General features: G+C 36.8%; 1 protein-coding gene across 1 annotated transcript; it reads left to right on the top strand.

The window, feature by feature from the left end:
• Positions 1 to 2,169: 2,169 nt before the first annotated feature.
• LOC134661235 (protein obstructor-E-like) lies at positions 2,170 to 14,358 on the top strand. Its single transcript, XM_063517219.1, has 5 exons — positions 2,170 to 2,327; positions 9,282 to 9,476; positions 12,905 to 13,108; positions 13,672 to 13,885; positions 14,233 to 14,358. Exons 1-5 carry the CDS (start codon positions 2,285 to 2,287, stop codon positions 14,288 to 14,290), a joined length of 714 nt encoding a protein of 237 aa, XP_063373289.1. The 5' UTR covers positions 2,170 to 2,284; the 3' UTR covers positions 14,291 to 14,358.
• Positions 14,359 to 14,573: the final 215 nt, after the last annotated feature.

Below are 14,573 nucleotides of genomic sequence, written 5' to 3'. Positions count from 1 at the left end.
GCCCTAAATCGGTGCAAAGTTTACTTAGACGGACTCTAGTGTTCATTTGTTCAACGTACTAGTAGTATCTTTTGTAGACAATTTTTGACATTTCTGCGTTCGTATTTATTTGTCATGTTACTTCAGTATCAGTAATGTTAACCTTCGGTAATGGTAATGTTACAAAAAGTACTGCGTGTAGAGTACATAACTGTAATGTTTTTTTTTGCTTGAGGGAGAATGGTAATCTTACATTACTTATTTTCATGTAATTGGGTACTTTCCTCCACTTAAAATAAATTATTTCACACCGTGCACGAAATAAAACACCAGATAATTATATATAGCAATTCTTGTTTATTTATTTATTTATTTATATATATATATATTTCGGGGATCTCGGAAACGGCTCTAACGATTTCGATGAAATTTGGTATATAAGGGTTTTCGGGGGCGAAATCTAGCTAGGTCTCATCTCTGGGAAAACGCGCATTTCCGAGTTATTATATGTTTTCCGAGCGAAGCTCGGTCACCCAGATATTGAAGCTGATTTGACAAGTAGGAAAGTAGCCAATTTTTAGACTTGTACACTATACTTGTAAGTCGAACACTCATGGCGCTGTTTAAATTTTAAACATGCTACTGCTAACATTTATACACTCGTATGTTACCTTCTTGGATTTACTCCAAATTGAAGCTTCTACTCAATGAAATAAAGTCAATTTTACTAAGAATGTAGTTACGAGCATGACTGAGTCCTTGCATGGGCTTTAGGGCAATGAACTTTGGCGTATGTAAACCACCATAATACAAATTTGTCACGAATGTCATTGTTATGACGGGGTTGGAATCATAGGTAGAATAATATAGGTACGTATGGGTACTTAGCCGTAAAAGGTTTTGACGGCCTACATCCGTAGGACGCTAAATTGAAATTCTAACGCTCGCAAGGTTTCACAAAATACTACTTACGGGCTCTGTAATATAGTATGTATATTAAGCATGAGGTTCAAACCCCGATAAGATACTTGTATCGTCGTTAAGTACCTACAAAACCAGCCTTATCGAGCTTTTAGTGTGACTCCGAATACTCCGAACATACCGAGCGTCCCAAAAAAACGACAATATCAGTATTTAATACATAATGGCTGATGTAGCGGTTCATAAAATATAAGAATCATCCTTATATATTTTATTCCAAGTAGTACATACAATACGAGTATAGGAGATGCGACTCTTTTAGGCCTTTTAGTACGAGTATACTGGCATTTTAGTTAGCTACTCTACAAAAAAGTTTGTTCACGGAGCACTTAGGTATTTATGGCAATTTAGATACCCATGGGATCACTTCGATCTTGCAAATCGGTCTAATTCGTGTTTCTCAGAGACCGTTTGACGTACTAACTAAAATTTGGAACAATTATATCAGCTACAACTACTGATACTGCAAATAAGTCTAACCTGGTTTCAAAATATAGGGGCTTGAGCCACGGAAGCTGAATTTATTTTTCGTTTGGAAGAATCGTGTGGAGTACCAATGGTAGGTTAGAAAGCTTGTAAAAATTGAGGCGATGGACTGATTCTATGTTGATTTTTGGTGCAGAAGTTTCGATATAAAATGCATTTAAGGATGCAAGTTTGGACACCCTCTAACATTTGACCCTGTGTGGAGCCCTGTCTTTGACTCTACGCAGCTGGGCCTTCAATCTTCACACGCCTTGTTGCTCACTCTGAATTAATGTAGAAGATTGGGTATGTGTCTATGATACGAGTAGGTGCTAGAAGTTAGTGTCAGTGTTAATTTTGGAAAACAAAGAAACAAAAAAAAAAACAAAGAAGGAATTTTAATATTACCACACAATAAATACGCAAAATTCCTAAACTGCATCTTATTATAGCAACAATCCTCCATTAGCCACAAATCTTTAACATTATATATTACAATGTCCGATGACAAAAGGGCGGATTAGTATCAAAAGTGGCATCACATACACCTTTTCTGTTACGTCTGCCGCGTGATGCAAATACTTAGTTAACGACCTCATCAACTGATTAAGACCGCAAATATTTTATACTGTTTCAGCTTGTACTCTGATCGAGCACGACCTAATAATATGCTTTATGGAGTAGGGAATACGGTGTAGGGGCCTGCATTTGTGGGATGCAAGAAGTATACCGGTTTGCCGCGAAGGAAGAAAAGGCGCGCGCTGCTGCGTCGTTCGTCAGTTGCGCCAGCGCCGGCACACCCGTCGGTTTGGAATCTAGTCAATTTTTTTAAAATATATTTTTAATTACAAAGGCCACCATGAAAGTGTTCATCGTTATGACGGCGGTCGCCGCTCTAGCCAGTAAGTTTATTTTTCATTATTGCATCGCGGGATTGTAAAGCTATTATTGTGTTAAAGTCGCAATATTTAGCTTTATTGGTCCATAATGAGCTTTTTACTATGACTTTGGCGAATTTTTTTATGTTTCATGCACTTTGAAATAATTTTAAACATGCAGTTTTAATAGCAGTTAAAAGACATCAACGCGCTTTGAAATTTGATTGTGATACTTTTAACATTTTTATTTATTTGATATATACTTATTAGCTATTAATATTAGCAGGAAAAATAATATTAGCAGGAATGCACTTGACGTTTAAGAATTTAAATAATCAGTTACTCAATACAAACACATTTCTCTTCTTTCATGTTTAATACTTAAATTACAACTTAACATAATTTGACAGGTTAAATTAAGTGTGTTCCCCATAGTAAAATAAACTAGTTTTGTGACCTTTAAATCGGACGACAAAGTATTGCGAAAATATTATATAACCTGACCCCAATGGGTGGCAACTATATGATTACATAAATACGTGGAATTGGCCCGAACCGGCACCATAACCAATAAAATCTGCATAATAATAATAAAATTGAATAATCCACAAGTAGGTAATTTTGTGATACCAAAACGTTTATACCTGGATTTAAATAGGTATATTATATTATTGTCGTGAAAAGCTACATTGTTAAAAAATTTTCTTAGACCTAGATACCTACGTAACTTACTTTTTCAAGAATTGTTAGTGATGCCTCTGTTTTTAAATGTTGAAAAAAACCTATGAAATTTTGTATTATAATTATTTTGATTGTTCGGATTAATGCAAAGGAAAACTATATTAGAGAATAAAGCAAGTTAGTATTTTTATAAATTAAGTTGCTATTTATAACAGATGCCACAAAACCATCCATCCACTAATTGAAACCGTGAAACGTTTGATCAAAAATATAATAGACCTTTGCTATTGTACTCAATTCTATTTTACATCCGTTTGTATTCTGTTTAACATCAAGATTTTGAAACGTAGAAGGAACTATGAGACGGTGCCGACTATACGTTGCTAAGACCTTTTTCGATTACACGTACGTACTGCAATGTAACAAATTGTAAAAGTTCATTCAACTCCGAAAACTACTTGATGGTCGTACGTCGAATGGTCGTGAATAATGTGCATTGGGGTTTCTTCGGAAACCTGTTAACAGTTATTTACTTAGGCTAGTTGAATTAGTTTGTATGTTTGTAGCTTTCTAGTAGAGCCCGACGGCTAATCCTATTGTCTATTGTTAAGTAAAACCGCACGTGCTACATACCTGCAAAAAATGGGTTTTAATTATTCTATTTGGCACCTAAGCGCGGGCTAGGCCAACCATCAAAAACCAATGTAGGTGTCCAATAACGCGCCTTTGTTACGCATCTCGATGACACATTTTAGACTGGTTCTGTACCGTTCGACTCGCCGGCACTCAGTATTTCGGTTAATAGTTGAACGGACCACACACATCTTAACAAAATATTTATCCATTAGTCCATTTTGAATCTTATTGCAATTTCCATAGGAGTTGTAATTCTATTACCGGGGTAAAGTGAACGAACTTTTTATGCAGGTGGTTGTGGCATGTGGCACGAATGGTTTTACTTAACAATAGACAATAGGATTAGCCGTCGGGCTCTACTAGAAAGCTACAAACTATAGCTACTCTCACGCCCCTACAACGCCTTAAACTTAGGTATTGACCATAGAGACAGGCCACACACAACGACATGATTTTGAGGTCACTCAACACGGGTCGTGTCGTGGCACACGAAACTGTCAGGTCCATTTTATTTATATGTATATAGAATGCGTACCTCTAACTACCAGGGGCCCGTTTCTCAAAAGCTTGTAACCTGTAATACAAGTGGAAGTTTTTTTTATTTATTAAAACCATAAACATAATTAATAAAAAGTAACCTAAAATTAAAACTACATACAAAACTAAAACTAATACCTAAAAAATAAATAAAAATAACGACCTAGCCCAATATGTATATATTAGGCTAGATCACCCACAAGGTCCGATCCCTGAGGAAGGGTCCCCATAAGGCTGGCTGCGTTCCCCCTTTGGATGGCTATCCGATGCCGATCCGTTGGGCGAGGAACGAGCAGCCCTACAGTCCCCTAACAAAAGCTGTCAAAAAGTGACATCCGCTTGTATTACAAGTTACAAGCGTGTGAGAAACGGGCCCCAGGAGATCTAGACAGGACAATCGTTTATAAAAAAAGCCAATGGAATCTTTCACGTGACTTTTCGAAGCATCTGTGACCCCGATACATTATTTCTAAACATTTGGCATTTGCCGATGTGTCCTTGTCATCTAAGCTAGGTCCCTACCTACGTATACCTGTATTTATACGTGTAAGATTCTATTCATTCATTGATCGATACATTCGACTCTTTCTAAATTTCAAGACCTACCTATAGTTTAGCAAGCTTAACTCCTTACAACAGCCTATACTGACGTCCAACTGCTATTAGGCACTGGCCTCATCTTATTGTTTATGAAGGAGAGATGGCCCCCATGATAGATATCTAACTTGCTAAAGAATAAAACACTTATAATTCAGAAGATTCGAATTATTCCAAAGTTCCCCCAGTGAATGGGCCAATTGCACCGTATAAATAAGGTAATTTCTAATGTGTGATGTGGCATTTATGGAAAGCTATGAGTATATTATTATTCTAGAAGTGTAAGGTAAACGTACTGGTGCTCGACGCGGTACCAGTCCATGTCATCTTGAAACTTAAGTCATTGACAATAGAGGTGACAAGAGGGTGTCATCTATTGGGCATTAGCATGTCGAGCACTAGTACGTTTACCTTAGTTGATTCTAGAATAGTAAGTGAGTAGTTACGTTTTCAATTAGTAAGTCGGTGCTAAGCCACATTAGGATTACCAATAAAACCAAACTATTAAATTACCTATAGATTGTAAAAGGTTATTTGCACTAGAGCCATACTGGGTTTAGAAATGCAAATTGCAGTTCAATCATATACTTTTTGTAAGAATTTAGGAACTGAGTAGAAAGTAAATTTATCAAAGAAAACCAACAAAAAAAAAAAAACCAACAAAATGGCTGAATGAACTGCTCTTAAAAATACAGTAAAACCTCCGCGTTCCCCGTCGGTGCATTTGTAGCTCATGGAACATTTAATTTTGAACCTAAAGACAAAGTCTTAAAGCGCATTATCATTGTGGTAACTAAAGGAAATTGTCTAATACGACATTGACATTCACTTGTTTCTTACAATAAATTTCTATAGGTTACCACGAACCAGTTGGTAGCCAATGTCAATAGTTTTTGTGGTTCATTTTCGAGCTTTATTTGAAACATAGTTCGTCGACTTCGTTCTTGCATGCTTTAGCGTACAATGGAGTTGCGGTAAAAGTTGGTGTCGACACCCGTATTTAAATTTACGCAAAATATTGTAAGTTTTGCAATTCAAATTGTTATTTTCCGAGCTCTAATGGGCCTTTGCAATAAACTTGTGACATTAGTAATCACCACATTTAATGTCTATTAAAATTTTAATCTTGTATTAATTAATTATCAAATTGAAGTACCTACCTATAGATTTTGTACTCATCCGTAATAATGCAAAAGTTCTGAATAAATAATATATATTCAATAAAATGTATTGCAAACCAGTAACGGTTACTAACGTTATAGTAATTATATACCTACCTATATCTTTCCAACAATATCCTGTTTTCTATTTATGTGTTAATCGATTATTTATTTAGTATTAATGTTACTTGATTTGCGTTTATCACTAACCGGCAAAAACGTGACGTTAATAAATTATTCAAATGATATTATGTATATGAATTAAAACATAGTCTGACCTGACAGTCTCAAAAACATCACGATTTTTTTTTTAATAAGCGTGGATATTGGCATAATTAATTAATACGTTAAAACATAAAGGATTCAATCTTTTAAGACTGGGCTACTTTTATCGAACTGATTGATACCTATAAGTACATACGTTGATTAGCAGTCGTATGCTTCTTCTAGAATGCCAATTGTCTTACGTACTCTTAATTACAAATAATTAGTGATTGTCATTACAATTTAAACTCAAATTAGTGACTCGGTTTCATCATAAACTAATTAAAACATCTCTAATGGTACCTAGAAATAAATTCATCGTCTCTGACTGATTGTCATATGTCTAAGGTCAATCCCGAATTAAAGAAAAAAAGTTATAATAAGGAGCGATCTGCCAAGGGTCACTCCGGAGGGGCTTGGCTGCAACGCTGCATGTTGTAACTGTTCACTTTCACTTTGTTGCGTCACGCGTTGCGATAGAGTCGATATAATCGTGTGTTTACAATGCATCTGCGTGCTATTAGGAAACTCGGGGGATCGTTCCGGAGATCGCCTGAACTATTCGTGAGGCAGCGACGTACCTACGTGAAACGGATATAGGAATGTGTGGAATTTGTAAAATTGACTAGGGTACAGACACATAGTATACATGTCGATTATTTGTGTTTTATATATGAATATGCAGGCCCTTTCTTCCAAAGTATCTACATATGTCTGCGGTTTCAGATAATTACCACCTCCTTTAACGTCAATGTGGCTAATTCCGTTATAAAGTCTATTCCGTCTACTAGTGTTTTTCTCGAACAACGACCAAAATTGATAATTTCATCGACAAAGCAGCGATTGCTTTTAGTTTCAGCAATCAAAAGCAAATGGTTTTTTCTACGATTGAAAATCAAAGAAATATACGCCTGTGGACGGAATAGTCCCTATGACGGAATTAGCCACATGACCTTACACAATTTTATGTAGGGTCGTGCAATTTGACCGCTAGAGACATATATTCTAAGAAACACAACCAGGAAATTTGTTTTAAAAAACATATCCTGCTTCGTTGGTAGGGATAAGTGGCCATTAGCAACAAATTGGTAAGTGGTTAGGTGTTCGTTCAAATATTACATGTAGGTTCTTAACAGTACGATGCGTCGATGATATAATAGCTAATAGCGTTGTGCAATAGACTCTTAACGTGGTAAATAATAGCTACCGGTCACGAATTTCTAATTTTTTCAATCTGCTCATAACTTACTTAGTAATACACAATTACCTACAAATAAGCGCGTCCAAAACCCTACAGCTTATGACAAATATGGAGTTTACTTATTTAGTTTGAAAGTTGAGGTGAGAAGAATAGTTTTGATAACAAATAGTTCGCTCCAATCAAGTTTTGACAAATATGTATTTAATTAAAGTTTGATGGACCGCTATGCTAAAAATAGACGAAAGTTATAATTTTAGTCTATCTTAAAATTCTAAAAATATACAGATCTACCCAAGGATATCTATAAGTACAAAACGGTTAGAAGATAGTTTATTTAACGCAAATAATACAAACTTAATACTTAAGTACCTTATAAAATAAAATAACTAAAACTAAACATAATAAAAAAAAATCCCTAAAACCTACCTTTTAAACCTAGGCCCCTCGGCAAGGTGCCGGCATCACGCAGGCAGCATTCCCGCGCTGTATAGCGATGGCAATTCTTTGCGCGAGAAAGCTGCCGGTTAGAGATACAGATTACATGAATTCTGAAAAACATTATTGACCAAATTGGGCCAACTTTCACCTATGGCCCGACTTGTTTTTTTTCAACGTGTTCTGGGTTATTGCGAAACGCCCACTTGAGATGATTATATACGCGTCTACATAAGGAGCAAGCTGAATACATATCGACCGGTTCTCGTTGCAATGTTTCGAACACGGAGTCTACGGAACCTTTATGCTACGGAAAGTTTAAGCATATGTAAATTAAGTACCTAATGCATGTCATTCCGAAGATGGCAAATGTACTACATACTTTGTAATCTACATATGCTGAGAGGGTAATCTAGAGGGTTAAGGATTAGTGACGGTTGCATTTTGTTTAATTCTTCGCAGCAAAACTCACTGTAATTTTAAATAAATGCAGCATATTCTCTGTTACATACTCTGAAATAAATAAACAAACCTAATATTCATTTACAATGCTCATAGTATTGTATAACCGAACAATTTGCGGTATGATTGTAAACAATTTACACGTAGATGTATTGTATCCATATAATTCAATTGAGAGTAGAAATTGCTATTTGTGTCCTAAAGTAGTTCTACATTGCAAAATCTCACACTGATAAGAAAGTAGCTAACGAATCACTCCCTGTACTGTGTCTGGCATAATTTATCTTAGTCATCTAGGAAATTTGACACCCACACGGATTAAATTCTCTGGTTTCTATTGTTACGAAATCGTCTGGAGCCTACACAATTTCTAAAGACACGCAGGCGTCGATGTCGGTGGCTTACACTTACAGCAATACTTATATTATACTAAAGTGTAGACAGATTACGGAGGGATTAATGGAATACCGTAAAATGGGGTGAGTAGGTTTCGCGCGGAGAGGTGGGTTATGAATGGGGAGAGTAGGATTGAGAGGGGGGTGAGAAGGGATTTTAAGGCTACTGCTACAAAAATAATGTATTCCAATTTAAAATGGAGCTATAGTAATACGCATAATAAAAAAAAATCGATCCAACAATCTTCCAAAATCACCTTTGTATGAAAACCCCTCTCACCCCAAATATGAGGCACTACGTGGTGAGGTGGGTTTTCCTCTTTATCGTCAAAGTTATGAAATGGAACTACCCAAAATAAAATAAAAACTAAAATACAAACGTCCGGAACACTTATTATATACACCATTCAGTTATCATATGTAAAAATAAAATGTTATCGAGGTTTGAATTTCAGTTTTGACCCTATTCACCCCATTTTACGGTATGTAGTTATTCATAAAAGGATTTCTACAAAATCGGTAGCTGTCTTGTAATTCGCGGGAAAATTTAGATCTGCCCAAAACGGCTACATTTGATTGATAAACTAATCCTTTTTTTTTCTTTTTCTAGACGCCCAATTCAAATGTCCGGCGAAAGATGGCCAGTACGAAGACGATCGGCAATGCGACAAATTCTACGAGTGCGTCGACGGCGTAGCGACCACCAAGCTGTGTCCTGATGGCCTCGTGTTCGACCAACTCATTAGGAAGATCAACAAGTGCGACCAACCCTTCAACGTAGACTGCGGCGACAGGACCGAGCTCCGTAAGAACCTTAGCCCTAGTTGCAGTAGAATACCTACTTTACCTTTAAAGTAGTAGGTACAATCAGCATCAATAGTAGTAGTGGATGAAACAAAACAACAGACCAAAATTATATAAAACTACAAAAATGAAATACCCTGAAATACTTTTCCAAATCGAGATTAAATCTCTACATTTCACGTTCAAAAATATGTCATTATCTGTATAATTATTCAAAAAGCAGAGACATATTATATCTTTTTGTCAAGCTTATAGAGAACGGTAGATACTTTTGACGCACAGTCTGATCCGCAGGACAACCTGTCAATTTTTAGCTTTTTCAAGCTTGTTTAAAATCATAATATCTGGGAGACCGAGCTTTGCTCGGAAAACATATAAAAACTCAAAAAGGCGCGTTATTACAAAGATAAAAACTAGCTAGATCGATTTCTCTTCCCCAAAAACCCCCACATAGCAAAAATCATCTAAATCGTTAGAGCCGTTTTCGAGATCCCCGAAATATATATATAAATAAATAAATAAATATACAAGAATTGCTCGTTTAAAGGTATTTAAAATCATATTGTAATGCTGGAGAAAAAAAGATGAAGCGAACAAGTAAAATGTTCAACTCATGCGCAGGATTTCCTAGTAGATGGCATGATTGTTTCAGAGGACAGAGACAGGAGAAAAACTCACGTTGACGAACGGAACGTTTAACGTTCAATCGACCGCATTTCCGCCTTTTTAATACTAAGGTCATTCAGTATCTATATTAGTCTTCTATAAAAATATTAAAACATGTTTCTGAAGGTTGAGTTTATAAATGCAACACTTTGAGTGACGCTTCTCTACTTTCGAACCGAGTCATTCACAGTCTAATCAAACACAAAGGTAATTAGGAACAGGGTCACTGCTATGTTAGTTGAATAATTAGCATACGTATAAACTTTATGGACACTTGAGACTATGTATGCTGCTAGTCGGCCTAGAAAGGCAGCGGCGCGCGGCGACCTCTTGTCAAAGGTAGACGGGACGCCTTCTCTTTACAAGCATTATATAGCCTTATATTGCTCATTGCTCCCTGCTTGTGTATATTACAAGCGTATGTATAAATAATTACATAAAGTTAAGGCTAGCGAGCACATGCCCTCTTTGAAACAGAAGAACGTTTTGTACCCAAAGGGTAAAAAACGGGATCCTATTACTAAGACTTCGCTGTCCGTCCGTCCGTCCGTCCGTGCGTCTGTCACCGCGGTAGCTAGACAGTTGAAATTTTCACAAATGATGATCTCTGTTGCCGCTATAACAACAAATACTAAAAATAAAATAAAATAAATATTTAAGGGGGGCTCCCATACAACAAACACGATCTTTTTGCTCTATTTTTTGTTGATGGCGCGGAACCCTCCGTGTGCGAGTCCGACTCGCACGTGGCCGGTTTTTTTAGATTTTAGGTACCTACTCAAGATTACAGTATAAAGGCTAAGCATCACTCAAATGCTGATTGATTTACTTTATTTAGTCAAATGCAACGTTCAACTTGCATAATTATTAGAGATGCCCCGAATAGTGGTTTAGGCCGAATACTGAATACCGAATATTCGGCCCCTCTCTCGGCCGAATACCGAATATTCGGCATGACATGCATTCGCATATAAAATATTCATTTTGAGTCACAATTATTATGAAAACTGATCGTTAACAAAGCTCAACGTTAGATGACGTTAACTAAGATAGTATATTTTTGTTGAACAGAATTAATGAATAGAGTCAAACAAATCAGACTCATGATAAAAACACAATGTTTTTTAACCAACAAATGCTCAAAAAATGGTCTGCGTATTTAACAACATTCCAAGAACACATTCTAACTGAATATACCGACATAGTTTTTGGTTATTTTTATTGTGCAATTTTTCTTTTTAAGGTGGAACAGATATTCGGTATTCGGCCGAATAGTAGGTAACATTCGGCCGAATACCGAATATTCGGCAAAGTGGCCGAATAGGCCGAATACCGAATAGTTGCATCTCTAATAATTATGACCAAAATACTTAAAAGATTTTGTCACCTCGAACATTCAAAGATCATAAATGTCAACGCATAATTTATTTGCAATGTCGCATCAGGGTATGCAATCTGCCCGTGCAACTCCGTGAATTGAATATTTATGTAAGTATTGCCTCAGCATAAGAGTGCTCACTCCATACATCAGTTAGACTATTAATTTCAGTGTCTACATCTAGCATCGAGTAGCGGAACTATCAGTACTGCTACTTGACAATAGATGTAGCACCGACCGGAAAGTCTTATGCTGTTAAGATAAGACTTTCCGGTCGGTGCTACATCTATTGTCAAGTAGCAGTACTGATAGTTCCGCTACTCGATGCTAGATGCTAATAGTCTTTTTAGTACTAAAACTGATGTATGGAGTGAGCAATCTATGTATTTTTTTCTCTATGAAAATGCTATGTTTACGTTTAGGAATGTTTTCTTAGTTTCCTTTTATTTAGTTACTTACTTGTTTATACATTTCGACATTTGGCTTAAGTAAAATTATCGAGAGAAGTTATACTTTTGTTAACAATACTAATTGTGAAAGTTCTACACCAAGTAGGATGATAATTTTTTCCAAAATTAGATAAAAATATACCCGAACAACCAAATTCGTTGTCAATTTGTATCTACTCCAAAAATACTCAAGGTACTTATACAAAGTTATCCAAAACCAGGCCTTGGAAAACAATTGACTGTATATTTCTATTTATTTTTATTTTCAACGATTGACGAAATTTCCTGCCCAGCGTTTTTGCGTAAAACTATTTTAATTCGGCCTTGCAGACTTGCTATTCTATTTACTATTTGTTTGCTTAAAATACTTGGCAAAAGTGCCAAGAAAGCGTTCGAGTTCGGAGCTGACGTAATAAGTATGCTGATTTCGATACGTAATCCAGTTTTTAAAAGTCACCCATTTACCTTGGTCGTGTTAATGTTTTAAAATTAATATATACATGTTTGTTAATGATTTCGGCGAAAAAATGTTTCGAGGCTGTTTCATGTTGAAAACAGGATATTTCTTCTTTTTTTAATACTCGCTTGCCAACCCTTCCATTAATTATGGCGACTGCCAACACGAAAGTGTGAATTCATTATGACTTTAGTAAGGTCACTGTCTGGTTTAAATGGTACGATCGAACCGGAAAATTTTATTCACAGTCTTTTAGATTTTAAATTAAAACTGCTGTTGATTCTAAACTAAGACTATATTTCTGATGGCTTGCATATAAAACATTTGGCCGATACATTTTTTTATGGCGCCCATCTCATACTGGGGTCTATTCTGCACTCTGTGGCCTATAACGTTCCATTTATTTTATAGTACCATTGAATTCCCTTTGAGATGTTGCGATTTGTAACCAATGGGCTAACACACAGGTGTCTCCACAGAGCCCCCTAAACCGAACAGCCAGTGCCCGCGCCGCAACGGCTTCTTCGCCCACCCCGACCCGGGCGTGTGCAACGTGTTCTACAACTGCATCGAGGGCGAGGCCACCGAGGTCAAGTGCACCGCGGGCCTGCATTTCGACGAGTACTCCGGCACGTGCGTGTGGCCTGATGCGGCCGGCAGACAGGGCTGCAACGTTCAAGATAGTAAGTCAATTGTTTATTAAGGTTCAACTCTAATATTCATGTGTTTTAGTCGGAACGAATGGTCGCCATCCCGGATTATAAAAGTCACGCTTTATATGCGTTGAATATTAGTAGCTACCAGTGGCGGCGCGTCAAACATATCCATAGGCAAGCCGGGGCTAATTTGGCTTACATATTTCCTTTAGTAATCTGCTCAAACGTCCAAAAACAGGCAAGCCGGTGGGAATCGGCTTTTACGGACGCTCCGCCACTGATAGCTACCTTCATATCATATTTGTCTTAACTAGGCCTTGTTAAGTCAAGTATATATCCCTTTCCTTTGCGACCAATACATAATAAATCAGTCAAGTTATGCGTGTTTACATGGTTTCGATATATCGATATTATCGGTTTAGAAAATAACAAAAAATATTTATAATATTAAATGGAATAAAACGTCACCTATTTACCTATGTAGAATTTTGTACACCAACGCCCTTAAAGCAAACCAACAAGCTTCTTTCAGCGTGTCAATAACATCCTAATAAACAGGCAGTTACAATAAATCTATTCCAAACTTCCAGAGAAGCTTAAGGACGGTTTTGAGTGCCCCAAGGAGACGCCTGTGGACCCCCAGGGCCAGCCCGTGGCGCACCCCAAGTTCGCGCACCCCAGCGACTGCCAGCGCTTCTATGTGTGCCTGAACGGTGTCGAGCCGAGAGACCTGGGCTGCCAGGTTGGAGAGGTCTACAACGAGGAGACGCAGAAGTGTGACGCTCCTGAGAACGTGCGCGGATGGTCAGTATCTAATAAGGCCTAAAAAATATTCCTATCTCTCTTCGTTCCAATTCTAACTGTACTTAGGCTAGACAGTTATAATGTTGTACGAGTATATTATCAACAGTTTACAGTTTACCTTGAGGACAATTGAGATATTACGCCCTTCTGGTGTATTATTATCTTATTATCTGCTATCTTGCTTGTTAACGGTAAAAACTTTAAAAGAGTTCAGCTATTTGAAGGATATAATAAATTGGTCCTTCGAGCCATCTTATTACATTAAAATTCCTTAATTAATAAATTTCCTTTGATGGATGCCTTCGTAAAAATAAGAATTGTTATTAATTGTTTTTTTTTGTTTACAGTGAGGACTGGTACAAGGACTCCGAGGAGGCGGCGCCGGGACCCAAGGGGAGGAACTAAACACTCATAGTGATACACATAATATAGTTTCAATTTAAGACTTAATAAATGTTAAGTAAAACAAAAAAAAAATATGTGTCTTTCATTTTCTAGATAAATCTCTTCAACTTTTTCTAAGATGTAGGTCATAACATAACTGCCTAAAAATTCAGAGTCCGTCCGAATAATCACATTTAGAATAACACTCACAGTATGTGCTATCAAATTCGCTGCAGGGTTAGCTTGGACCGACTCTATGAGCCCCAAATCACAAAAAAGGATAATAGGCTCTACCATAGATAGA

Source organism: Cydia amplana, chromosome Z (assembly GCF_948474715.1).
Source record: "Cydia amplana chromosome Z, ilCydAmpl1.1, whole genome shotgun sequence".
In the NCBI taxonomy this organism is placed as follows: Eukaryota; Metazoa; Arthropoda; class Insecta; order Lepidoptera; family Tortricidae; genus Cydia; species Cydia amplana.
The sequence above is the reverse complement of the archived record's forward strand: the minus strand, read 5'-3'. Positions and strand labels throughout refer to the sequence as shown.

Bases quoted from the DNA above. Each gene is read 5' to 3' on its own strand.
- LOC134661235 (XM_063517219.1), top strand. From the start codon at position 2,285: ATGAAAGTGTTCATCGTTATGACGGCGGTCGCCGCTCTAGCCA. The intron at 9,477-12,904 runs GTAAGAACCTTA...GTGTCTCCACAG, and splicing joins CGGCGACAGGACCGAGCTCC to AGCCCCCTAAACCGAACAGC. The intron at 13,886-14,232 runs GTCAGTATCTAA...TTTTGTTTACAG, and splicing joins CCTGAGAACGTGCGCGGATG to TGAGGACTGGTACAAGGACT.